The sequence below is a fragment of the Pleurodeles waltl genome, chromosome 2_1 (genome assembly GCF_031143425.1).
Source record: "Pleurodeles waltl isolate 20211129_DDA chromosome 2_1, aPleWal1.hap1.20221129, whole genome shotgun sequence".
Taxonomy (NCBI): Eukaryota; Metazoa; Chordata; class Amphibia; order Caudata; family Salamandridae; genus Pleurodeles; species Pleurodeles waltl.
This window is the reverse complement of record NC_090438.1, coordinates 321,499,867-321,526,785: the sequence shown is the minus strand read 5'-3', so window position 1 is coordinate 321,526,785 and position 26,919 is coordinate 321,499,867. Positions and strand designations below refer to the sequence as shown.

At 46.5% G+C, this 26,919-nt stretch overlaps 1 protein-coding gene across 3 annotated transcripts in view; it reads right to left on the bottom strand.

The window, feature by feature from the left end:
• Positions 1 to 26,919, bottom strand: part of LRCH2 (leucine rich repeats and calponin homology domain containing 2) — a 743,639-nt gene that overhangs the window by 200,607 nt on the left and 516,113 nt on the right. For all 3 annotated transcript variants that reach the window (XM_069212552.1, XM_069212555.1, XM_069212554.1), the window contains one exon: positions 13,625 to 13,741. In XM_069212552.1, coding sequence (XP_069068653.1) covers positions 13,625 to 13,741 — 117 coding nt within the window. The remainder of the gene's footprint in view (positions 1 to 13,624; positions 13,742 to 26,919) is intronic.

Sequence of the window (26,919 nt, the reverse complement as noted above, 5' to 3'; positions counted from 1 at the left end):
ATATTTGCCCTGAGGAGGCTGCAGTCCCTGGGTCTGCCGTCGTGGGAGGAAGGGGGGAAGAATGGGGGGTGTGGCTCCCCTGGATGTAAATATTTGCCCCGGGAGTTGGCGGTCCTTAGGGCTGCAGGTGGATCCGCAGGACCTCCCCCCATATCAATGAAACCTTTTTGCCCTGGTGAGGTTGTGGTCCGCAGGGCGCAGGGGCCGAGCAACATCCCACATTCAATGTAAATTAAGCCCTCCATTATTTTTAACGTGCACTGGGATCTGGCCCACCAGGGGGCTTTATAAAAACAAGCACAGGAGACGTGCTTTTCTTTTTATTTTTTTGCTGTAGATTCGCAACCCCATCACAAACGTATGACAATTTTTTTTTTAAATGCTTTTTTGTCCGGGGGAAGCTCAGTCTCAAGATGGCTGGCAACACTTCTTTGTTGAAGTGTTGCCAGCCAATGAGATCTCAGCATCCTGAATGTGGATGCCAACTTTCATTTAACTGGCATTTGGGATTCTCGTTTGTTGCAAAGAGATCTGCTGCCAGTTTGCCCCAGAGTGAAAAGATCCTGTTTAGCACCAACTGAACAAGCTCCCATTCCTGGCAGCTGTTCCTGCATGTCTGCACAAGGATTGCTTGTCCTGAGAACATGTTCGGCCCGAAGATTTATTCTGTATGTTGTCAGCCAGCTCCAGATTTTCTGAGCTTCCTAGGACAGCGCCAGTGACCTTTTGCCCCCTTGTTTGTTCACATAGTGCATGCTGGTGGTATTATCAGTGCAACCTAACCACTAAGACCCTGCTATGCTTGACAGGAAAGCTTGGAGTCTGAAATAGATAGCTTTGAGCTCCAGGCAATTGATGTGCCTGCTCCTCATGAGAGGAGACCATTTTCCTTGAATTTGCAGGTCCTGCAGATGACCACTGAAGCCCTCCAGGTAGGCATCCGTAGTTATTTTGAAATTGAGTATCTGAGGTGAGGCCCTCAGATAGGTAGGAGATCTGGGAACCACCAGGCTAGTGCTTTCATCATACTTGATGTGATGTTCACCCACTCCTCAAACGATCATTCTGTTTGAATGCATGATTTTGTAGCTGTTCCGGTAAGGCTCTCATTTTCAGGCATGCAAGAGGTATCAGATTAGGCGTTGATAGCATCATGCTGAGAGCCTAGTTGAACAGACACACTGAAAATGTCTTTTTACTAGATAGTTTAAGAGTCAGTTGCTCGAACCTTCGTTACCTGTCTTGAAATAGAAAGTGTTTGTCATGGACAGTATCTAGTATTGCGTCCACAAACATTAACTTCTTGGATGGAATAGCAGATGGTTTTTGGTAATTTACAGCAAGACAACTTTAGGAAAGCCTCTGTGGCATTGGACGGTTGAAATGCTGTTGGTGCTTCTATCAACCAGTTGTGGAGGAAGGGAAACAACTGATGACTATCCCTCCTGCGAGAAGCTGCCACAGGAGCTAGGCATTTGATAAATGCACAAAGATGATCTGAGGCCAAATGGGAGGACTTTGAATTAGTACTGGGTGACCTCTATAGTGAAGCGTACCTATTTGCAATGTTTGAGATGACTGGGGATGTGGAATTAGGCATCCTGTAAATCTAGCATTATCATGGGGTCTACATTTTTAAGAGATGTATGATGCTTGAGAGTGTGACCATGCTAAAGGACTGTCTGTAAATACTTAATTTCTGGAGGTCTAGGATGGGTCGCCATTCCCCTGTTTTCTTGTCTAAGAGAACAAAAGGAGAACAGAAGTCTATTCCTTCCTGAGAATGTGAGATTTTTTTCTATGGCACTTTTGCTTAGCATAGCTAGCACTTGCATCTGAATTAGACGGAGACGAGGTGAGTGCCCTTGTTTTGGTGGCGTGGCGAGCAGAATCTGTATGAACCCTTAAAGTGTGACCCTACATAATGATGTCCTGGACCCATTTGTCATCTTATGCCAAAGATGAGAACAGGTTTTACATTTTTTTCTCCAATAGGATGGTGTGTTGTGGGAAGCGTAACCGGTCCCTATAACGTTGTCACTGTTTTCTGCCAGTGTTTCCTGCCTGTCCTGCCTTTCTGCTCCTTGGTGGTTGCTTGGGGTAGGCTGCTGCCTGGTAAGCTGGCATAAAGGGCTGTTGAGAGGGCTGATGTGTTTGATGCCTCTGCTAACTTCCTCAATTCTAAAAAGTTCATTTTTGCAGGTACCTTTAAAAGGGGTTTTTCACAATTCTAATGCACCCAAAGATCTTGCAATATCCCCAAACAGAGCATTACAATTGTATGGCATATCTAACATTTGCATCTCTGGTCTAAATGTTGTGGCCTTTAACCAACCTTGGTGTCCAAAGGATTGCTGACCCTGCCAGCTGTTGTGATCCTAATGGAATTTAAATCCATAGAGCAATCTATGATTTCTGATGAGGACTTTTCACCCTCCTGTAGATTTTGTTTCTTTTTTGCTTCTGCCCTTTTGTTTTCCAGCAGAAATTCCATGCATTTAGGAATGTCTGACCACATCTGGTGGTCATCCCTGCCCAATATTGCCAGTGACTTGGCCGTCTGTACTTTAACACCAGACATGGTTGAAAACCTCTCTTCAATGTTATCAAGGCACACGCTTGGCTTGTGAGGCGGTGTTGTGATTGGTGTGGAAGGGTTCTTGGAACGACGGTTTTATGGATTCTTGGTAGGACAGCTGTGTGACTGTTAATCCTCCCAGATATAATTAACAATTCAAATAGTTCTAACAGCCTGTTTGTTAGAAGTCGGAAGCATTTGGCCGCCCATTCCATGAGGGAATGGAAACCACAAAAAATCATCTGGTGGAGAATCCACTGGTTGTAGTGTCAGAGGTGAAGGTGTCAGTATTAAATAATCGTCCCATTTATCAGGTACAGATTCAGTATTGTGAATGTTACCTTCTCTCGATCATCACCCAAGGCAACCAGGCCGTTCCAAAGAAGCATGGCAAAATGTGACACCAGGGTCATTCTTGGAGTGGTAGGCGCATCGGAGGTTGCTCACATATTAGAGATGATGTGACCTTGCAGGCGTAGCAAAGTGATTGTAGTACTCCTGTAACATGCCCTGTAGGTCTAGTACTAGAGCTAAAGGGACCAGAACCAGCCCTCTGAAGTTGAAGGCGGAGCGCAGTGGTGAAATTGCTCTACATATCGATTTTTGCATATGTAGCTGCCTGTTGTAGACATGGTCATATTAGTCCCCTTCATTCTTGACATTGTTATGATGGACTATGTGGTGTCTTTAGTATTTGTTGATGACTATGGTGCCTTAATCGTGGTTTGTATTGTCCACAAGATCATCATTGACGAGGCCATTACTGTAGACTGGGCTTTCATAGTTGATGCAGTCATAAACAAGGGTATTGTAGACAAGGTTATTGTAGAATAGGTTATCGTAGATGACCGTCATAGATGAGGCCATCGTACACAAGGCAATCATAGATGATGCAGTCGTACACGGGGCCATCGTAGACTAGGTTAGCATACACGACTGTCGTCAAAGATTGTCGTAGAAGACTGTCACAGAAGAGGTTATCATACAAGACTGTCATAGACTAAGCTATCATAGAGTGTCATAAATGAGGTTATCATAGACGAGGTTATCGTAGATTAAGTTATCTCTTAGATGACTATCTGACGTGAGGTTATCGTAGATCAGGTTATTGTAGGTGACCGTTGTAGACATGGTTATCGTAGACAACCATTGTAGACAAGGTTATCGTAGATTACATTTTGACTGCCATTTTGTCGTAGACATCTCTTTATCAGGTTATGTTTCACCATGACTGACTTCTCAAGAGTATTTACCTGATGTAGTGTTAGGACCAAAGAGGGAGTTGTAGAGTATGATATTGGTTATGAGGAAGGTTTTTCCCTTTTTCTCTCTCTGAGACGTGCTTTTTGAAAACTCATGGGGAGTCTTTTTATGGCTTTTCTTTGCGCTTCTGGAGACCCTTTGCGCGACCTTCCCCTTTGACCCTTTCTGGGAGATGAAGGAATCCTCACTGCTCTCCTCATCAGAACTGGGAGATTTAAGTTTCTGTAGCCACAATAATAGCCTCATCTCTCTATACGTGAGAGTTTTAGAGGAAAAGGTTTGACATATTTTGTAGTCCTTTACCTTGTGGGCAGCATGAAGATAGTAGATACACTGCACTGTGAAGACATTAGGAATCTCTCCTTTATCTGCTGTTCAGACATATTAGTGCCAACGTCAGAGAAATGAAATGGGACATATATTCTTAGATGATCCAAAAAGAGGTAATAGCTGAAGAAACTGAGCAGAGCTCAGGGAGACTCCCTTCACATCACGTGCAGTAGAAAATCTGAGGGACTCAGCCTCTCTTGGGAGTGTTCTACAGGATGCTATTACCTAGTTGGTTACAGTTCAAGTTTGGTCCTTTTTAAAATGGAAAAAGATAGACTATTAAAGTGATTGTTCATTCCCATTATAACCTATGATAATGAAATATACTGCTTTATTATGGTACAGTGGGACTCCCACTTCGACAATGCGGAAAGATTCAAGCATGTTAATCTATGAGAGATTATGCTGGAAAACTGGAAAATCTAGGATCAATCCTGGGTTTCCTGCTTGACCACATTGTATGATCCTAGGGCATATGCTTCAGTTCACTGAGCCTCAATTTTGCTCATTATCACACATCAGGGCACTTTCAAATATGTGCATTCAGAATGTGTGCTGTACAAACATCTCTTGTGTTGGATGTAACAGATTAATTTTGCTCCATGCATAATAAGAATCTACCCCACATAAAGGGAACACATAAACCCTGGTGTGCCTCTTAGTTCAGTAATACCACTATCATCAGGGCAGGGGAAGGAATGTTTCACAGTTTACGTTTAAAAACTAGTACTTTCATGAAATACTATTCAATGCAGTGATACTCTGATGTATTATGTGAAACGCTTATGTGAGAAGAAATATTTTTTTTTTTTTTTTTTTTTTACATATTATCCTATTGTAGAATGGGGTTTGTTGCATGATTTACATGCCAAATATTGTCATGGCTTGGCTAGGGCATGGGCTCTTAGAGCCACAGTCAACCCTTGGCTAGCCTCTGGTTTGGCTCTCCCTGTTCATATGCTGACTTGTCCACCTTTACATGCTAAACCTTTCCCCTTCTCACTCTCCAAGGAGAATGTTAATAATAAATGTCCTGCACTGCTTTACTTGAGAGGAAAAGAATGTCTACAGAGATATGGTGCTGTCCTGCTCACTCCTCAGAGCTGGCACACAATTAGGCTGACAGCGCCAAGTACACACAGTGCAAGTGTCTGTGTCAAGTCTAGCATAGGTTTTGTACTGGAAGGATATCCTTTCAGTACAAAATACTATGCTTAGGCTAACATTTATACTTTTCCTATTTTGTGTGCTGTACCGTGCAGCACACATGCAAAGATGGAAAAAAAGGGGGAAATGAAAGTGTTTCTCCTCAATAATGCCAATGTCAAAAGGGTGTTATTTTTTTACGTAAAACCCTGTCTACTAGATAGGGTTTTGCATCAAAAACCACGGGTGGCTGCATGAGAACATCCATGTACCGCCCATGGAACGTCACTTTGATGTAAAATAATGCAAAGCAGTATCAGGCACTGCTTTGAGTAACTTTTAGGCAACCTTCCAGTGCAAATAATGTTTTGCACTGTGAAGTAAAGTTTTGAATAAACCTGCTGTGCCAATGTGCATAAACCTGTGACAGAAACTCTGTGCAATATGTTAAAATACCCACAGATGCTTCCTTCTCTCAGTGGTTCTGCCTGTGACATTCACTGTTTCTTTTCACTGGTTTGTTTCATCCAGCCTGTATCCCCTCTCCCCTACCTCTTACCTTAGTCCTTTCTTTGTCTTACTCTCTTTATATTCACTGCCCCTCCATTTTCTGCGATTCACCTTTTTCCTTTATCTTAAGTGAGTGTGACTCATTGTGATTCTGTATTTTATTGTAAGCTGGGCAGGATAGCCTGTTTTTCATTCAGGCAGGGGCAGGGCTCTCTTCACACCTAAGGGCACTTCAAGTACCCATCTAATCGATGTTCTCATGCAGATGCAGCAGGAAGATTTCTGAAGCCCTTTCAGCCGATTGCTGGGAGGCCCATTAGAGGGCTGCCATATGTTTGGGCTTTGCATCGTTGCACAATGCTGCTGTCTGTCTGTGCGCCATAGCTGAGTCTTTTCAAAGATGGTGCACTGCTGTGAGGCCCCAATAGCAGGTGAGCATGTGGGGGCCCTGGGCAGCAGCCTACACTGCCCATGCCTAGCGCCAGCCCTGGCGTAGACGTTCATGATAGGGCACAACTGTGATGGATAAGTTACTTACCTGTAAATCCTAGTTCTCTTCCTGTGGTATCCTCATCAAAGTCATAAACACTGAATATTCCCACCCACGTGCGGGGACCCCGGAGCATGTATAAACACACATGTATATGTATCTAATGTATATAAAAAATAATAATTCTAGAAGAGAATATTAGTACAAATATATTATATACAAGTGTAAACAATAATGCAGACTATGTTGAAAAACAGGCTAAAAATGATTTATTTTTGGTGTTTTTTTTAAAATTAATTAAACTCTTCAATTATAGGTAAATGTCTTTCTGCAATGAAAGTAAAAAGCATAGAAACTTAAACAATGCACTGAAAAATAAAAACTACATTGAAAATAAGGCAGATTTATTACCCAATAGGCTGCATGCAGGTTAACATGGCAGAACCAAAAAACTGGCACAGTGCCTTTAAGACCCTGAGCACCTCCAGTATCCCACCATGCCTCAGAGGTGAAAGTGAGGTGACAGTTGGTTCACAGTTAGGTCAGTATCTTTAAGGTGCTAAGAAGAGATAGATTAGACAAATGAGTACTGCTGTACTTCCAAAATCACGTCCTGGGAGGAGGGTGGGTTGTTTATGACTTTGATGAGGATACCCCTGGAAGAGAACTAGGATTTACAGGTAAGTAATTTACCCTTCTCTTCCAGGAGATCCTCATCAATAGTCATAAACACTGAATAGACTAGCAAGTCCATCCCATGCCCCTGCGGATGGAGAGACAGAAGCACCAGCAGTCTATTTGTCTTAGGTAAATACATTTCTTAATGAAGCCTGACTCACTTGCGTGTCTGTTTTAGCATCTGAATGCAGACATTAATGTTTTGTAAAGGTATACAACGATCTCCATGTTGCAGCCTTGCAAATTTCGGAGATGGGTATATTCCTAAGAAGTCCTATCATCGCTGCCTTGCCCCTTGCAGAGTGAGCTTTAGGCTTGGCAGCCAATTATATGTTAGCCAATTGGTATGCAGTCACAATACATGAAACTATCCATCTAGAAATTGTTTGTTTTGAGGCCGCCCTGCCTGCTCCCATGTGTCCGTAGTTTATAAACAAGCGATCATATTGTCTGATGCTCTTAGTCTTATCAAGATAACATTTTAGAACCCTCTTCAAGTCCAGCGAGTGTAATGTTCTCTCTGCCGGAGCAGCTGGTTTGGGAAAGAAAGTTGGAAGCGATATGGTTTGATTAATATGAAAGTCCAAACCCACCTTAGGTAAAAACCCCGGGAGGGTCTGTAGAACTACTCTGTTATCTGAAAAAACTGTATAGGGTTCTTTTGAACACAGAGCCTGAATTTCGCTGCCCCTTCTAGCCGAAGTAATGACAACAAGAAAAGCCTAGATGCCCGTACTGCAGGAATTCAGGAGCCATGCCGTCAAGCTCAGCGAGGGAAGATTGGGATGTAGAACTTTCCCTTCTAGTCTGTGGAGAAGATCCAGTCTGCACTGCAACCTCTTGTGAGGTTGTTCTGACAACTGGAGGAGATCTGTGTACCAATATTGGCGAGGCCATTTCGGGGATATTAGTATCATACTGGTTCCGGACCTGTAAAGTTTGTTGATCACCGTGGGAATTAGGGGAATGGGTGGAAAAGCATAGAGAAATGTCCCTGACCAATGTATCAACAGGACATTCCCATTTGTCCCTGGTCAGTAAAACCTGGATGCAAAGTCTGGGCATTTTTTATTGGTTTCATCAGCAAACAGATCTAATTGAGGATGCCCCCATAGCTGGAAAATCTCAGCTACGACGTCGTCGTGAAGTACCCAGTTGTGCAAGTCTGATAGATTTTGTCTTAGGGAATCCGCTTTTGTGTTTTGTTCTCCCGGCAGGTCAACCGCTCTGATTGACAACCTCCTCGCTAGTAACCAGTGCCAGATGGTTTGTGATTCTCGAGACAGAGGGAGAGATCTGGTTCCCCCTTGCCTGTTTAAATAGTACATTGTCGTCATGTCGTCTGTTTGAACTAAAATGCATTTGCCCTTGATGGATGGGTAAAACGACTTGAGGGCCAAATGAACTGCCCTCAGCTCCAGCAGATTGATGTGGTATTGTTGTTCCTTTTTCGACCAGAGGCCTTGGGCTCTCCAACCCTGTAGTGGTGCATCCGTTACAAGGGTCTCCGTAGGAGTGGTCTGATGAAAAGGAACCCCTACTAACGGATGTTGTTGGCGAGTCCACAACTGTAGCGAGATTTTTGCCACAGGTGAGAGTATTATTCTGTCTTCCCATCTGGCCGTAAGTTGACTCCAGTGATCCTCCAGGTTCTCCTGAAGAGGCCTCATGCATAATCTGGCATTCGGGACAATGAAGATGCAGGAGGCCATGGAGCCCAGTTGCGACGCTATTTGTCTGACTGTATGTCGCAGAGTGTGAAGAATGGTGTGACACTTCTGTGCTATCTATAATAGTCTCTCCTCTGAAGGATACACTCTTTCTAGATTGGTGTCTTGTGTTGCCCCTAGGTAATGGAGCCTCTGGGTTGGAGTTAGTATGGACTTTTAAAGGCTGAACTGCAGACCTAGAGTGTTGAAGGTACACAAAATAATCTTGAGGTGGGTTAATGTTTGCTCTGCAGTGCTGCCTTTTAGTAACCAATCGTCGAGATGCAGGTAAATGAAGATATTCTTCTTTCTCAAGTGTGCTGCTACTGTTGCTACATATTTGGAGAATGTTTGAGGAGCTGATTTTAGCCCGAAGGGCAGCACACTGAATTGGTAATGTTGGGATGCAACTCCGAAGCGAAGGAATTTGCAATGTTTCACTATAACTGGGATGTGAAAATATGCATCTTATAGATCTATGGAACACATCCATTCCCCTTGATGGGGATGAGGAAAAATCTGATGAAGGGCCAACATTCTGAACGTTTCTTTTCGAATGTACTTGTTGAGATGTCTCAGATCCAAAATGGGTCTGAACACCCCGTCTTGACCTTTCTTTTGTACTAATAAATAGTGGGAGTACACTCCTTTTCCTCTTTGTGAAGGTGGAACTTTTTCAATAGCTTGTTTCTGTAGCAGAGTGAGAAACTCTTTGTGTAGTAAAGACTGGTGGAGACACTTTGTTTTTGTTGGTGGCACCAGAGGAGGGGACTTGAAACGTAGAGAATACCCATTCTCGACAATATTTGCCACCCATTTGTCGTGTGTTATGCGTGTCACTCGTTTATGTAATTCGCAATACTTCCCCCCCCCCCAAACCCCCTCACCCCCCACTAGAGTGGTTGACAGCATCAGGGGAAGCAAGTCCTCATTGTTTGCCCGATGTCTTGGGGTAGACTGATTTTGCCTAATTGGAACCATGTTCTCTTGTCTTGCGGGACAGATAGAACGGTCGTCCTTGTCCTTGCTGTGGCCTTTGGGGCCAATAAGGGGTTTGAACCCTCTGCTGATAAGGATGCCTATCATATGGCCTATACCTTCTTCAGTATTCCTTACGCCTGTCCAGCCCTACGGCTTTCACAGTGTCCAACTCCGACTTCATTTTGGCCATCTCATCATCTGTATGGGTCCCAAACAAAGAGTTCCCCGTGAATGACCGGCTGAGGATGCGATGTTGAGCCTCCTGTTTTAAACCTGTGAGGCGCAGCCTAGATGACCTCCTTGCACATACGCCATGTGCGTATCCATGAGCCTCTAATGCAGAGCCATCCGCAGCCGCACTGATAACTTGGTTAGCTACTAGACCTCCTTCCTGAAGGATCTCTTGGAAATCCTGTCTGTCTTCCCTCGGCAACTTGTCTACGAACCTGTTCAAAAAGTCCAGCAAAGAACGGCTGTATCTCCCTAAAAGTGCAGAAGCACTAGAAACCTTCATAAAAGCTGCCAAGGTACCACACATTTTCCTACCCAACAAATACAAATGTTTGCTCTCCTCATCTGGAGGGACCGTTGATGAGGAGGCCACTGAATGAGTCTTTCGGGCAGCAGCTAGAATAACCGAGTCCGGTGGAGTACCCGCTCTGAGAAATAATGGATCCTGGTCTGGGGCCTTATATTTCTTCAGGATCTGCGCCGGCTCTGCACACAGGGTTGCTGGTGTCAGAAAAGTGTCCAAGGATGTCTGTAGAAGACCAGGGACTAAAAGCAGTAGCTGCCTGGAAGAAGTACAATGCTGTAGCGTCTCAGAAATTACCGGCAATTATATTGTCGGTTCCGGAAGGTCTATATTAAGTTTCTGGGCTCCTCTAACCAACACGTCATTGAAAGTGGTTATATCGTCCACTGGAGAAACTCTTGCCGGAGGAGTATTTGTGAGAGTAGGTGAATAGTCTCTAATCGAAGATTCAGAAGCCATGGACCACGAAGGGGATCTGCATCTCTGGTGATGGGACCTAGAGACCCGGGATCTAGATCTTCGCCTGGAATGCGATCTACTCCTTGTGCGTGACCGTGAAGGACTGCGCCGTCTTCGTGGCTCGGGCTGGTCAGAGGATGGCATTGTCGCCCGCTTGGCATGATATGTTGGAGATGGCGTTCGTGGAAAGGAAGCCGAGGGAGAATATAGCCGGGAATACTGCGAGTCTGGAGACTGACTAGCTGGAGTTTTATTAAGGCTTTCCAACCATCTCGGAGACAGATTTATGGGAGGGAGCTGTCCTTGAGAAGAGGCCCTTGAGGATGTCACAGATGATGTGCTTGTATAGCAACCACCGGTTCCTGAGGAGGTAAAATGGGCTCAGCAGGTGAAGTTTGCCCGGTTGTCTTCTTTTGAGGAGGGCTGGGACGTTGAGAATCCATTTGTGAAGCAACCGTCACAGGTGAGGAGTGTTTCGATGTCGAACGACGATGTAATGTCGTCAATAGAGATCGTTGAACCTCCAATATCGAATGTGCCCTTCCTGACTTCTCTAGTCTCAACGTCTAATGCCTTGACGGCGACTGATGACCCAACGGCGGGGTATGTCTAGACGTTGACCGCCATGACGTCGAGCGGTGTCCCAACAGTGGCGAGTGTCTTGACGTCGAGTGGCGTTTTGCTGTCAGCAGAGACCTCAACCTTGCCCTTGAGGTCGACTTTGACGTTGGATGTTTCGACGTAGAACTGCCTTTGACGGTGTATGAGCACTCATGTGCTTACTCAATGTCGATCGTGGGTGGTCGTTAACGGAAATCTATCCCGATGAGAGAGTTGTTTCCTTGACGTCATGTTGTACCTCGATGTCGTCTGGATCGCTGTCGACAGAAGAGTACTCCTCAACGCCGGTTGACGGTGTTGATGTGACGACGGAAGTGATGACATTGAACAAACAGGAATTTTCCTACCAGCTGACGTTGATCTTGCTCGCCACTTGACAGAAGAGTCCTTGGAGACCTTCTTTTGAAGAAAGGAGGATGATGTTTTATCTCTCTCATGTAGCCCATGCAGAAGAATCCTTTCTCTGTCCTTCAAGGTTCTTACAGTGTTTGCAGATCTCAGGACAGTGACTCTGTGGCAAACACTATGCACACTGAGTGTGGATCTGACTGGGCCTTCTTTTTGCCACAACCAGGGCATTTCACAAAAAGTTAAGGCATTTTTTTTTTAGAAAACTTTTACTTTACTCTGGTAGTAAGGTAAAACGTTAAGTAAAGCAGAAAAATAATGTTTTGAAAATATTTTTCTGGCAAAAAAAAAAGACAAATTGAGAGCTCAATTCTCCAGGATCCTCCCAGAAGGAGCCGAAAAAAAGAACTGACCTAACTGTGAACCAACTGTCACCTCACTTTCACCTCTGAGGTATGGTGGGAGACTGGAGATGCTCAGGGTCTTAAAGGCACTGTGCCAGTTTTTTGGTTCTGCTATGTTAACCTGCACGCAGCCTATTGGCTAATAATGCTCCTTTATTTTCAATGTAGTTTTTATTTTTCAGTGCATTTTTAAAGTTTTTATGCTTTTAACTTTCATTGAAGAACGTTTTTTTACCTATAATTGAAGAGTTTAATTAAAAAAAAAAAACTTCACCAAAAATAATGCATTTTTAGCTTATTTTTCAACATAGACTGCATTAGTGTTTACACATGTATATGACATATTTGTACTAATATTATCTTCTAGAATTATTTTTTATATACATATACATGTGTGTTTATATATGCTCCAGGGTCCCCGCACGTGGGCGGGAGTATTCAGTGTTTATGACTATTGATGAGGATCCGCTGGAAGAGAACTGGAGCTTAGGCTGAAGGCTGCGAGCTTCTCAGGGTGCCTGTTACTGGGTCATAAAGGTGTTTCGGCTACAAGGCTATCCAGCCCTGGGCCTCTACACTGTGCATAGAACAACAATCACATTTATACCAAGTGTAATTGTGATTTTATGAGAAAGTGTGTCAACAAGGCACACAGGTGTAGAAATGTTGAAAGTGTAAAAGAGAAAGAAAATGCAATGAATACTTGTGAGGGGTAGATTTCGGTGGCACAGATGATATAGTGAAGAATATGAAATAAGTATATGTAGAAGAAGAGTGAAAAGATGGTGCTGAAGAGGAAAGAGATGATGTAAGATATGTGGCAGGAGAGTTTCAGAAAGATGTGGGCGAAAAAGGTCATGAATGTGTGGAAGAGTGAAAGACTGCACAGGAAAGTAGTGTGAAGGGAATCGTAGGAGTGATTGAGACACTGCGAAGACCACTGTCCAAGTCACAGCCCTGAGAAATGTTTATTTCCTCTAGTATTTTAAGACCAGACATTCTCAAACCTAATTATTCACAACAAAATTACTGTTGTTACACTTATATGATACTGCTAAGATGCATTGGCATAGCAGATAGGTTTAGCCCATGACTCTAATGGAAACCCTGGTTGTCATGAGCCAGCCCCGAGATTAAAAATTAACTAATCTCGCTCCTGTCCTCGAATATTTGAGAAAGTATCTTGGGTGCCCTGCAGTTGAGAAAGCTGTCCAGACCCTGACAGAAGTCACATTTATACTGCAGCGTGGTTCTTAATACATATCTTCTGCAACATTTAATGGGACGGCTCTCTGATGTCCAAGATGAAAGGGTAATGACACACATCCCAGGTACAAATGAATGTGTTCAGGCCTGTGTAATCTTCCGTATAGTGAAAAATGCAGCAGAAACACCTTAGTTATTTTCAAAGATGAGACTCGATCTTCGCATGGTTACTGGATGCTACGCGAGTCTCGCTTTGAAAAACATACGAGTGACACCTTCAGTCCACAAACAGGAACTGCTAGCAATTGTCGGGCGTAACCTATAAAACAACTGCTCAGTTGAAAAGTTATCTAATGTGTAAAGTACCTTGAAATACTCTTTCCTAATTTGTTTGGTTCTTCTCCGTTCTTCATTATGCCAAATGAAAGACTGTGTTTCCGTCATATGCTGTTCTTCTGTTTCATCCTTTCGTATTTCTAAAGACTAAAGAAAAAAAACATTTAGACCACTGATATAGAAGAGGCATCGCAAGTCAATGTTAAATTCGGGGTCCAGATGACGTAATGCAAAGAACGCAAACCCACCACCTAGTACAAAATGACAGTTCTACCAACAGTCAAATTCAGCTGTCATACTGCATCCGTTTATCACATGAACTAAGCGAGCGGAACAAAAATTTGCGCTTTAGAAACATACAGTCCGAAAGTCGGGGAGGCATAACACCATACTTATTTTGCTCTAGTTAAACTGATCCCAGAAAATATATCTGCACTGCAGTGGTAATTAGGACTATATTTCAAACAGTGTGTGTTATATTGTGAATCATGAATACTGTATTGCGGTCAGCGATGATGGGTGGCAAGCAAAATGGTTATTTGCGTTCTATCAACGTATATAAAATACAAACATTGTGGTTTGTGGCTGTAAATCAGCACTGACTTGCAAAAACCTTGCGGAGCAAAACAGAACACTCATACTTGTTGCATGGTGTTAAATATCACCACTCTGGAAGCTGCATAATTCAGTTATTGACATCGTTAGCTACACAAACTTAGGGCCTGATTTAGATCTTGGCGGCAACGATCCTGGCATTGGTTTTTGGACTGCAAACCCATCCGCCACCATGGCAGTCCATCCGCCGGATTTAGATGACGTGGGTCCCATATGCGAAAGACCGCCAGAGTCCCGCCGACTCTGTCAAGAATTCCCATCTGTGTCAAAGGCGTCATAGGAAATAATGGCCGATGGTAGGACTCCAGCCACCTTTACCGCTGGGAAGATTTGGATGTGCCTTACCGGAAAGCCATCTGTGGCGGTCCGACCTTCACATCTGAGTTGGTGGATTAGGAGTATATGGGTGAAAACTTAACTTTTTTTCCAGACTCTATTTCTGTTTTCAACCGGACATGACTGGACAACACCTTCCATCGCTGATGCCACTGGACCATGGAGAAAACACAAACCTACCTCTCTCCCGTCGCCAGACTCGAAGCTGGGGAAAACGCATTGCCTGTGTACGTGGTGTAGACACCGCATATGAGCCCATTAAGCAATTTCACATGTTTCTTCAAGAGGAAAACATTATTCCACAGGGGTGGGGGCGTTTTTCCCTGTGTCAGAAGAAACTCACTACTTAAGGCACCCTTTAGTTAGAATATCATGTCCACAGGGATATAACAAACCTCTCAACACTTCTTCACAGGAAATGCACAATAGCTGTGGCATTCCATCAGACTCGTCAGAACAAACTATTTCTGCAGCGCCTTCAAGAGCAAGTTGAAAAAGCTGTTATTACTGCAACACTTTCTCACATAATCTTTCACCTTCCCTTCAAAACTCACAAATGCTATGGAAGCTCAACTCTCAGGATATCAAGCATTTGTACAAGTGGATCAGCCTGGAAGGGAACCATCAGTGGACTATTCAACTTGCATACAACTGTTCAACGTAATTTTGTAAATATTACAAAACCATGGACAGTTTATGTATTCTCACCGCTAATAATCAATGAGACGTATTCAATGGGTCTATTTAACTTCATTTTATAAATATTGTGAAGAATGTAAAGTTTAAATTCGCTAGAAATAGTTGAGAGCAACTACGCCCCCCTACATATTTTTTCTCTTAAACTTGAATCTTTGTAACTTGCTTTCACCCGTTGTGTGTTGCAAGTTCCATACAAAACCACAATTATACATAAATGAATAACTATATAAATAAACGGAAGCCCTCCACATAACGACTAATAGAGCAGCCGGCCACCCAAATAATGATTGACCTTTTTAATGACCTTTTTAAAGTTTTATGGGCTATGAAAAATATCTAAAGCTCTCTTTAGTCCGACCATAAAAGCAGCAAATTGAAAATCACCCACAGTAACTACTTGGGTTGTTATTAATGGGGTGAGACTAGCTGACAAGACGCAAAGACGTGCATCTTGGCAGCTTCTGTGCAGGCCATCGTCCTAGGTATAACCACAAGATTGTTCGGTCAATAGCTGAACAAGTTGTGGCCTACTGATGTGCCACACACCGTGAACTGACATGGGTACGCGGTGCAGTGCCTTAAGGCAACCTCCAGTCCTGGACGAGATGCAGCAATACTGAGTTGCATTAGCTCTTCACTGGATTTTATCACTGGGACAGCCTAGAGGAGACGTCTGTAGAAAGCACTGGAAGGATTCACCAGCGTGGGGATCAGTGGCCCACCATGAGCTGGGTGACTGATTTAAGAGGAGTGCAGCAAAGCAAGACAAATTCTGCATAAAGCACACGGTTTTGCAGGCCAACAATAAACTACTGCAGACAAAAACCGCTACACTGAGTCTATTAAAAGGGATTTCAGGGAAACCAACCACGCAGTTCTACATTATGCCACAAGGGATTTCAGGGAGGCCAACCACGCAGTTCTACATTATGCCACATGGTGGCTAGTATGGGCTGACAAGTGAACACAGAATATGTTTGTTGTATAGACGCAGGTACTATGTAACTGGTGACGTCCAATAGGATATACAGATTTCCAAAACGTGCTCTAATACTGTATAGCATTGTACTGCAGGCAAGAATATTTTTTTTGGAGTTCTTGAAGACTTCGTCATAATATGGATGCCACGCCATGTGACCAGCTGCATCCTCAAAGGTTTGGATAAAAGATTAATATACTATTGTGGTGAAAATAGGTCACTTGGAACTCTGAGAAGTACCAGATAATGGCCATCATTATGACATTGGCGGTAAATCTCAGAGGAGGAGCTAAGGGTCATGGTGGAGGAAATAATCAGGGTAGAGCCACAGCTATTTGGAGCACAGGTGCAGCAGATATCGATAGCTAGGAAGATGGAGCTATGGCGGAGAATCGTGGACAGGGTTAATGCCTTGGGACAGCACCCAAGAACCAGGGATGACATCAGGTAGAGGTGGAATGACCTACGGGGAATGGTACGTTCCATTGCAGCAAGACACCAACTCGCTGAACAGAGGACTGGCGGTGGACCCCACCTCCTCCCACACAACTAACATGGGAGGAGCAAGTCTTGGCAATCATGCATCCTGAGGGCCTGGCCGGAGTAGGAGGAGGACTGGACTCTGGTAAGTCAACTCTGTAGTACTACTACCCCCCTATCTGCATGCCAACGCATACCCCACCCTCACCCTCACTCCCATCACTCCGCCACTTCCCACACACCCCACCATCACATCTCACTCATCCCAATGCCAACCCCTGCATGCTCTACCAATGCATGGACACCACTCACAGACTTGCATGGACACCTATCACTAAAGCATGCACACTAGCGAGAAACAGCTAGCCCACCACATACCAACTTACACAAGTGAAAGCTGCCATGGCAAATACAACCAAAGAGGGCAACCCACCGATGCACAATATGTCACACACACAAACAATAACACAGCATTTACATCCCCACAGGTATCTCAGCCAATGTCAGTGGAGAGGAGGTGCCAGCAATATCCAGTCCCCCCCACAGAAGAGGCCCACAGTGATGACAGCAACTCTGGTCACCTGGATCTGGATGACCAACCTGGCCCATCAGGGACCTCTGGACAGTTGGTTACCCAAGCCCAGTCACAGACAACCACAAAGCCTCCCCCATCTGGAAACACCACCACGGCACCCACCCAGTGTACCCACACCTCTGTCCCCAGGACACATCAATCAGCAGCGTGTCCACCTCTACAGGGACTCCAAGGCACACCTCATACCTAAGACAATCAGGGACCTGGGGGCAGCGGCAGTGGGCACACAGTTCAGAGGACAGAGGCACAGGCCAGCAGGGAAACTGGGAGGACTGCTGTGCGCCAGGGGGAGGACAGGCCAAGGGAACCGACTCTCCAGGAGGCACTAGCAGAGAACCTGGGAGCATACCAGCATTCCCAGGAAACAATGGGCCAGATCCTGGACAATGTGCAGGAGAATAGGTGACTGCAGGAGGGACAGTACCAGGGGATCAAGGAGGACTTCCAGGCCATCAACACCACCCTGGTCTCCATAGCAGGGGTGCTGGCAGATATGGCCAATATTATGGCAGAGGCAGTCTCGCAACAGCAGGCCCCTGCCACTAGCCAGACATCTGAACAGCCTTCCACCTCCGCTGCCACTAGTGGATAGGAGGTCCCGCCACAGGACCAACAGGCCACCAGCACCCCTCCCCCTGAAGAAGGAGAACCACCCCGCAAACGTTCCCTGCGATCCAGGCAGAATCCAGAGACTATTGCAAAGACACCCGCCAGGAAATGAGACTCTCCTGATTGTCACCCTTGTGTCCACTCTTTCACCCTGTCCACCTCGAACTGCCATTGCTCCACTTCCTATGTCCTCATGGACAATGCACCTGTGCTACAGACTGGAACTCTATCCTGGAATTTCCTCCATCATTACCCCATCCCATTCCACTTGCCACTCAATATCTTAGCACTTAAATAAACACCCTTGAAACAAATAGAAGTATGGAGTATGTCACATTATTAAAGTATGTATATGTTTAACCATGTACTAACATTGCAATGCAACTCTACAGTAAATGAGCACATATGAAAGACCTGTAGTTGGCTGCAGTGATCACACCAGGAGCTACTGTGAGGCACCAACATCTGTAAAATGAATTGCCAAAGGGTACAGTAAGTGGGTATAGAAGTGGGAAATAACAGCATGCCAGTGCCAAACAATTTCAAAATAATGACAATGAAATGTGAAATAACACGGTCTTACCTGTGTGTCATTGGAAGTTCTGTCTGATCACTGCTGTTCTGTTGTCCTCATCCTCATCTTCTGCCTCCTCATCCTCATTGTCCACAGGGTCCACTGCTGCCACATGGGCATCTCCAGCCTCCTCCTCCTGCAGAAAAGGTACAAGGCGTCTCAAGCCAAGGTTGTGCAACATGCAGCATGCCACTATTATCTGGCAGACCTTCTTGGATGAGTAGCACAGGGATTCACCTGTCAGATGGAGGTACTGCAACCTGGCCTTTAGGAAGGAAAAAGTTCTTTCTGTGATCCTTGTGGTTCGCCCATGTGCCTCACTATAACGTTCTTCTGCTCTTGTCCTGGCATTCTTCACAGGGGTCAGTAGCCATGATAGGTTGGGGTAACCAGAGTCACCTGCAAATATTGAGGGACAAAATTTAGCCACACACCATCCGATATGGCCCACACCATACCCATACCCCAACATCTACTGGGTGGGAACCAGGGCTCACCTATTAGCCACACCCTGTGCCTCTGTAGTTGGGCCATCAAACTTGGGATGCTGCTATTCCTCAGGACAAAGGCATCATGTACCGACCAAGGATACTTAGCATTGACATGGGAGATGTATTAGTCCGTCAAGCACACCATCTGTACATTCATAGAGTGGAAACTTCCGATTTATTTCTGTACACCTGTTCATTTTGACGGGGGTGAGGCCAAATGCAATATGTGTTCCATCAATCGCACCAATTATTTTGGGTATGTCCCATTGCATAGAAGTCAGACGTCAAATCTTCCACCTGGGGAAATACAATGTAGCTGCACATGTGTTTAATCAGGGCAGACAACACTCTGGTCAGCACAATTGAGAACATGGGCTGTGACATTCCTGCTGCCAAGCCCACTGTTACTTGGAAAGAGCCTGTTGCCAGGAAATGGAGAACTGACAGAACTTACAGGGATCCCAGTGGGGTGACAGATAGCAGATATCAGGTCAGGCTCCAATTGGGCACACAGCTCTGTGATTGTGGCCCTGTCAAAACTATAGATGAGGATGATGTGCCTGTCCTCCATTGTTTCCAAGTCCATCAGGGGTCTGTAGACGGGGTATGTCTCCATCTCCTATTTATCCGCAGTGGTAGCAATCTAAGGGACAAAAGAGTGAGGGGCCAGTCACAAAATGAACAATGGGGCTACAACAGTACGATGCATGCTGTGAAATTGTAATGGGTCACTGAGAATTGTCCTGTATGTCCAAATTTTAACAGTGATGCAGTAATTATCCAGGGCCTGCCACCTCTCCCCCCTGAAATGGCATTGTGAGGTAATTCCTCTGACATTGTGCACCGTTGCGGGAGGCGGTCGGGAACCACTGTGCAACTCCTCATTGGTTATAATTGAGATTGAGCCCTATGGGGTACAGTGGCCAATGGTGATGTATGCTGGTAGTGACAGTATGCACCGCCGTGGACAACACCGCCATTTTCTATCTGATTCCTCACTTGCTACCTGACCTTCAACAGGAGAGGACCTACACTGCATGTGCTGCTGTGACCTGTGTCTAGAACCTACCATGGCCCGTGTGACTGGGGAAAGGGCCACAGCCTTCGCTTCAGCGGAGTTGGAGAGATTGGTGGATGGGGTCCTACCTCAGTACGGACTGCTGTATGGGCTTCCAGACCAACAGGTGAGTACACTGTGGGCACGATGCATGTGGCATGAATGCATGGATGAGTGTGAAGGCATTGTGTAAGGGTAGGGGGGTGGATGTCACCTGGGCAGCATACATGTTGTGTGCTGGGCAATGTGTGTGTAAATGGTGATATGAAGGGGTATGGTGGGCCATAAGTGTAACAGGCAGGACTGTCTGATTAATGCTACTTTTCCTGTGTGTATTCTCTCTGCAGGTCAGCATTCATCAAAAGGGTATATGGTGTGCCATCGCCAAGGAAATGAGGACCCTGAGGGTCTACTGCAGGCGGAGCACCCACTGTCGCAAACTGTGGGAGGACCTGTGACCCTGGGCACGGAAGACGGTGGAGGCCTAGCTGGGGGTGGCCTCCTAACGAGGAAGGAGTGCTGTCGAACCCTGACCCCCCCGATGGACCGCATACTGGTGGTGGCCTATCAAGAGCTGGATGGGCGCTTGAGGGCATCACTGCAGCCACAGGGGGGTGGGGGGAGTACAGTGCCCATCATTATAACTTACTCATTGTAGGTTGGTATCAGGGTGGGGGATGTGTGTCAGTGGGTGCCCCTAGGCCAGCCTGACATTGCAGCATAGGTCCCCTGGTGGCTAGGGTCCAGAAGGGATAATCCTGCTACCCTAGCTCCACTACTGGTCAAGGCTGCGTAGGTCCCAGGTCCCAGGTGTGCTGCATTTGGCGGTGTGTGCCCCTCCACATGCCTTGATGGCTAGCAATATCACTGGTAGTACAATGCATAGTGCTTAGGCCTGTACCCTGTGTGTGTGTATGCCAACGTTGGTGTTGGTGCAGCCACTGACCCAGTGTATCCTTTGTTCCCCCCCCCCCTTTTTTATGGGTGAGCGCAAAGCACTCCGTCCCATTCTGTAATCTCTCTTTGGGCTTCAAACCATGCCCATGTCACGTCAGTCACTTACACTGGTTCGTAGGCTTGCCTTTTAAAATCTGCATGCTTTCATTAGTGAAAGGCATGCATACGTCATGCCTTTTCCGGTGTTTAGCGCACCTACACATCACCGGTAAACTACTAAAAACATACGAGGCTCGATGTTTTCAGCCTGATGTTCGGACTACTTTATCTGTTTATTTTCCACACAGCACGATCACACTGCATTTTACATAGTGTGATCGTGCTGCGTTTTTTTCTTTACAACGCTAATAGCTCTAACTTGAGCAAATGCAAGACCTGTTGCATTGAAAATTATTGATTTATTTATTTTGGTGTTGTTCCTTTTAAGACTTCCCACCCTCCCACGGTTGTTGTCAATCCCTCTCATCGCTGCTTTCATTTTCCCTCATCCTCCCATTATTGCTTTCAGTTCTCTCCCATCAATGCTTTCACTTTATCCCCATCATCCTGTTGCTTTCAGTTCACCCCTCCATCCTCCCATCGTTGTTTTCAGACATTTGACCTTCCCCTCCCATCTCACCAGCGAAAATGCTTTTGCAAACTTTTGACAGTGCTGTTTTTTGCTTTTTTTTGGAACTTCATATAGCACCAGTTCAGTACGGAGGTACTCTACCACTTACTTTACGTAAGCACCAATTACATTAGCACTTCACCTAAACAGCACTGTGAAGGGGCCAGGGTTGGTCGCTTTATAGCACTTTATAAAATCATCCCCTTATCAAACCCCAACTCTCCCCGCTAGCCGCCACCTCAACCGATTGCCAAAGTCAATTGTTTTTGAGACCTGTTGGCTTTGCCAGGGCTATTTTACTTACATTTCAGCCATGCTGAACTTGCATAGCACAAACTTCTCAGAATGACAGTTCGGCAGCCTGCTCGGGGTATATTAATACATTTAAATGGCAGAGTTCTAAACAGCAGAGACAGTGTGCCTGACTCAAGGAGGGGTATTGCAGTACCTCTGTGCTGCTGTCTGTTGCCTATTGTTTGCTGACTGCAGCTGTACGGTACAGACCAGTGCCTGTTGAACTCACCGGTTGTGCGTGGGAGTGCATTGGACTTGTAAGTAGCAATGTTGGCCTGTTGCTACCTCCTCCTGTCTAACTTATGAAGATGTCTTGGCTGGCATGAAAGGAATTTGACAGCCCATATCTGAAAGTACCAGCACAACCACAACCATGTTAGAGAAACGCAAGGGACAGTTTATGGCGCTGCGCATCCCATCTGACTTAAGACACAGTCAGTATCTGTGGTATATTTGCAGTTTTGTTTTATTGTTGTGTGGGTGATACATGGCTGGTCTCTACATAAAATGATGTTAGGTGCATTTGTTGTTGTGTGTTGTGTTAAATGCTAGCACATAATCTTTCTTTCAAAACTGGTCATTAAAAACACAAGACGTCTGATTTCTACAAAAATAATGCCCCTCCCCTCAAATTTCTCCACTCGGAAGTGTCACAACTTGGTCTTGCAATATCACAGCTGTAACCTCCCCTCAGTTTTTGTACATGACATCACAAAGTGTTGCCCATAGAATGATAGCACTTCTGTCACTTTCCTTGAGTGACTTCAGTTTGCACTTGTCAGTTCTCCAGTGTGGAAGCGCTGCTGGCAGCCAACTCTAGGTGCATAATTGATCTGCTTTCTTATCCACATTTTAATGCCACTTTACATGAGCTACATTACTGTTGATGTTTTTCATGTGTGACATCAGTGTAGAAAATCCCACGAGTATCACAAGTACAATAACAGTTCTCATGGTATTCCTTTTTTATGGGTGAGCGCAAAGCGATCCGTCCATAAAGTAATCTCTCTTTGGGCTTCAAACCACGCCCAGGTCACGTCAGTCTCTTTCACTGGTTCCTAGACTTGCTCTCATTTGTGAAAGACATGCATATGCCATGCCTTTTCCGGTGTTTAGCCCGCCTACACAGCACCGGTAAACTACTAGAAACATACGCGGCATTTTACATAGCGCGATCGCGCTGTTTTTTTTCTTTTAATTTGTGTGGCAAGAAAAGTTAGGTTAGGAGTTTACAACGCAAATAGCTCCAACTTGAGCAAATGTGAGCCCCGTTGTATTGAAAATGCTTGGTTTTTTTTGGTCGATTTCATCACTGCCAGTTGCCTCACGTGACATCCCACTATCAGTCCTCTTGTAGATCACCAACGCCAATATCCCCATGTGGTTAGAGCTCTTTCAATTTTCGTTTGTGGTTTTAATTCAAATATGACCTGATGCACCGTCACTGATGTCAGCTTCCAAGCCTGATATCTCTGATAAGGTTGAGCATAGCAGCGTGCAAGCGTTGCTTTTCCAAAGTATTGTTATCTATTTGAGCTTTTAACTACACCCATCACTATTGCTCGTTCATGGACTTGCCCTTCAGAAATCCTTTATTTTCGTTGGTAAATGCTTTAGGTTTGCTCTCCTTGGGACCGTTTGGTTACCGTCTTGAACATCGATCCTGTTACATGGCTAATTGCACTTTTGCCAATACGCTTGACTGCGATCAAACTTCTTTCTCCTTCTGTGTGGCTCCCTGACACTCATTGGGGTGGCGCTTTGAATCGGCTCGCTTTTATGAAACTGTATTACTTTTCATTTTCAATTTATGTAGCAAGAAAAGTCAGCTTCGGAGTTTACAACGCTAATAGCTCTAACTCAAGCAAATAAGAGACCCATTGCATTGCAAATGTTTGTTTGTTTTGTCACCCTGTCCTTATGCGCATTAGCATCATCTGGCGGAGGAGCAGAGGCACCGGCTACGGAGGGAGCTCTGTCCCACAGGACCCAGGAGGTGGAGTCCACAGACAGTGAGGGCAACAATGGGATGGTGGACGGAGGGGAGCACCACGGCGGAGACTGGAGGGGACAGTTCTGACACAAATACCTCTTCCAATGGAAGCTCCCTGGTGGTGGCGGCGGACACCTCTGTGACCTCAGCTACAGCCGCCACCCCAATACCAGCACCGCACTCCCAGCAGCCCCTCAGCGAGTTGCCCGTTCCCGCTCACCCAGAAGGGTGGGCATCTCCTTCGCCCTAGGCACCTCAGGCCCTGCCCCAGTTAGCCCTACTGCCCTGAGTGAGGAGGCTATTGAACTCCTGAGATCCATCTCTGTAGGGCAGTCAACCATTGTGAATGCCATCCAGGGGCTAGGAGCCCAGATGCAACATACTAATGCATTCCTGGAGGGCATTAACACTGGCTTGGCGGCCCAAAAGAGATGAACCCAGGCTCTGACCTCCTCTCTGATGGCAGCCATTGCCCCTGTTTTCAACCTCCAACTTCCTCTTCCCAATCCCATTCACCTCAACACCAACCTATCCCAAGCACACAGGCGAAGAGCATGCACACAAGACAACATACAATAGTGGTACAGGCGAACACAAGCACCACACTTCATACCACAGGCACTCACACAAACACCATCCAGATGCAGACATACCAACATCCACAATTTTCACTGTCTTCCCCTCCTCCTCCGTCTCCTCCGCCTCCCTCCCAGTTCCGTCTATACTCACACCTGCATGCACTACATCCTCATCCACTATCAGTTTCACCACCACACCTAGCAGAACATACACATCACTGGCAGACACCTCCACTACAGCCATGCACACACCCCCTGTGTCCTCTCCCACTGTCTGTCACACCCCTCCCAAGGTACACAAACGCAAGTACTCCCAACAGCCACTCACAACAGCATCCAGCCCATGCACCTGCTCCCAAAATCAGCAGACAGAAACCTCCAACAACCATTCCCTCTTCCTCCACCCCCAAACCTTTTCCCTCTTCCTGCCCCAAAGTCCCTAAAAAGCTTTTCCTATCCACCACTGACCTCTCCCCAACCCCTCCCCTCCCCTTACTGCACATCTGGCCAGAGTGGCAAAAACCCAGCCAAGCACCTCAGCCACCCAGTCCACGGGCCCAGCAGTCACCTCACCAACTCATGGTGGGAAAGGATCCAGGACACATGTCCTGAGGGTGAAGGAGCCTGAACCAGGCAGCCTCAAGGGTAAGGAGCCTGCCCCAGATGCTGCCAGGAAGAGCAAGGAGCCTGACCTAGCTGCTGCCAGGAACACCAAGGAGCCTGCCCCCAGCTGCTGCCAGGAAGAGCAAGGAATCAGCACCAGCAGGCAGGAAGGGAAAGGTGCCTGGGGCAGGAACTCTGACGGAGATCCCATCACCAACCATGGTTGTGCAGCCATCCAAGGCTGCAGGGGATGGACTGGAGCTTCCCCCCACCAGACGCAGCAGCAGCAGCAGCACCACCACCAGTGGGCAGCCATCCAAGGCTGAGGGGCTGGGCTGGAGCTTCCCCCCACCAGGAGCAGCAGCAGCACCACCACCAGTGGACAGCCATCCGAGGCTGCAGGGAATGGGCTGGAGCTTCCCCCCACCCGCAGCAGCAGAAGCACCACCACCACCAGTGGACAGCCATCCAAGGCTGCAGGGAATGGGTTGGAGCATCCCCACACCATCAGCAGCAGCAGCACCACCACCACCACCACCACAAGTGGGCAGCCATCCGAGGCTGCAGGGGATGGGCTGGAGCCTCCACCCACCAGCGGCTGCAGCAGCACTACTTCCACCACTGAGCAGCCATCACCGCCGGTGGACGGTATGTAGTCCTGCCTCTATGGGCTGCTGTGCGGCCTGCCCCCTGCAAATCCTGTGGGTATCACACCCACCTGAGAGACTGTGACCTTGCACTCCCTGGATCAAGAGCACAGGGCGCGATGCCCCCTCCAGAACCAGTGGGTAAGACACCCACCAACCCCAGCCTCCCCAGGATCAAGAGCACAGGACATGAAACCCCATCCAGAACCAGTGGGCAAGACACCCACCAACCCCATCCTCCCCAGGATAAGGAGCACAAGGCACGATGCCCCCCCCCCCCCCAGAACCAGTGGGCAAGACACCCACCAACCCCAGCCTCCCCAGGATAAGGAGCACAAGGCACAATGCCCCCCCCCCCAGAACCAGTGGGTAAGACACCCACTTGAGAGACTGTGGCCTTGCACTCCCCAGGACCAAGCACAGGGCATGATGCCCCCTCCAGAGCATGTGGGCAAATCACCCACTTGAGAGACGGTTGCCTTGCACTCCCCAGGATCAAGCACAGGGCATGTTGCCCCCTTCAGAACCTCCCGGCTGAGGTGACCCCCCCCATCCCCCGTCCCCCTGATGTGCTTGCCTATTTACCAACTGATGCCCCTGCAATGTTCTCTCCGTGTTGATGCAGGTGAGAAGTGAGGCCTTGGACTTTGGCCTGTGGCCATGTGGGCCACGCAAAATGAGGATTGGGCAGTGTCCCTTGAACTGTACAATCATAAATATCTGTAACATTGGCTAAGTTATTTTTATACTGTGTTGATATTATTACACTCACTTTAGTACATTCATTTCGTCCTTGCATTATTCAGCCAATTTAGGGGGAATAACTTGTTTCCCTGTGCATCTGGTTGTATGTATGGTGTTGGGGGTGTGGGTGTGTGTGTGTGTGTCACTCTCTTTTTCCTCCCCTCCTCCCTTGTGTGCTAGGCAGCTGTACTCACCGTTGTCGCCTTCGCGAACACTGGTGTTCGAGGTGGAGCAATATTTAGAAGAGCATGGGAAGACATGCAGCTTGGGCTCCAAGGCGGCATGGTTGTTCCCTGTGTCTCCAATGGTGAGTCCTTTCACTTCTAAGCTCTGTTTCTGCCAGGCTTTTGATGTGGTTGGTACCGCCCCGCAAAAGGTAGCGGATTGGCATGTCTTAATACGCTGGGCTGAACATTGACTTCCACCTGGCTGTAGGTGGCTACCGCCGTGGTGGCTGTTGTTTC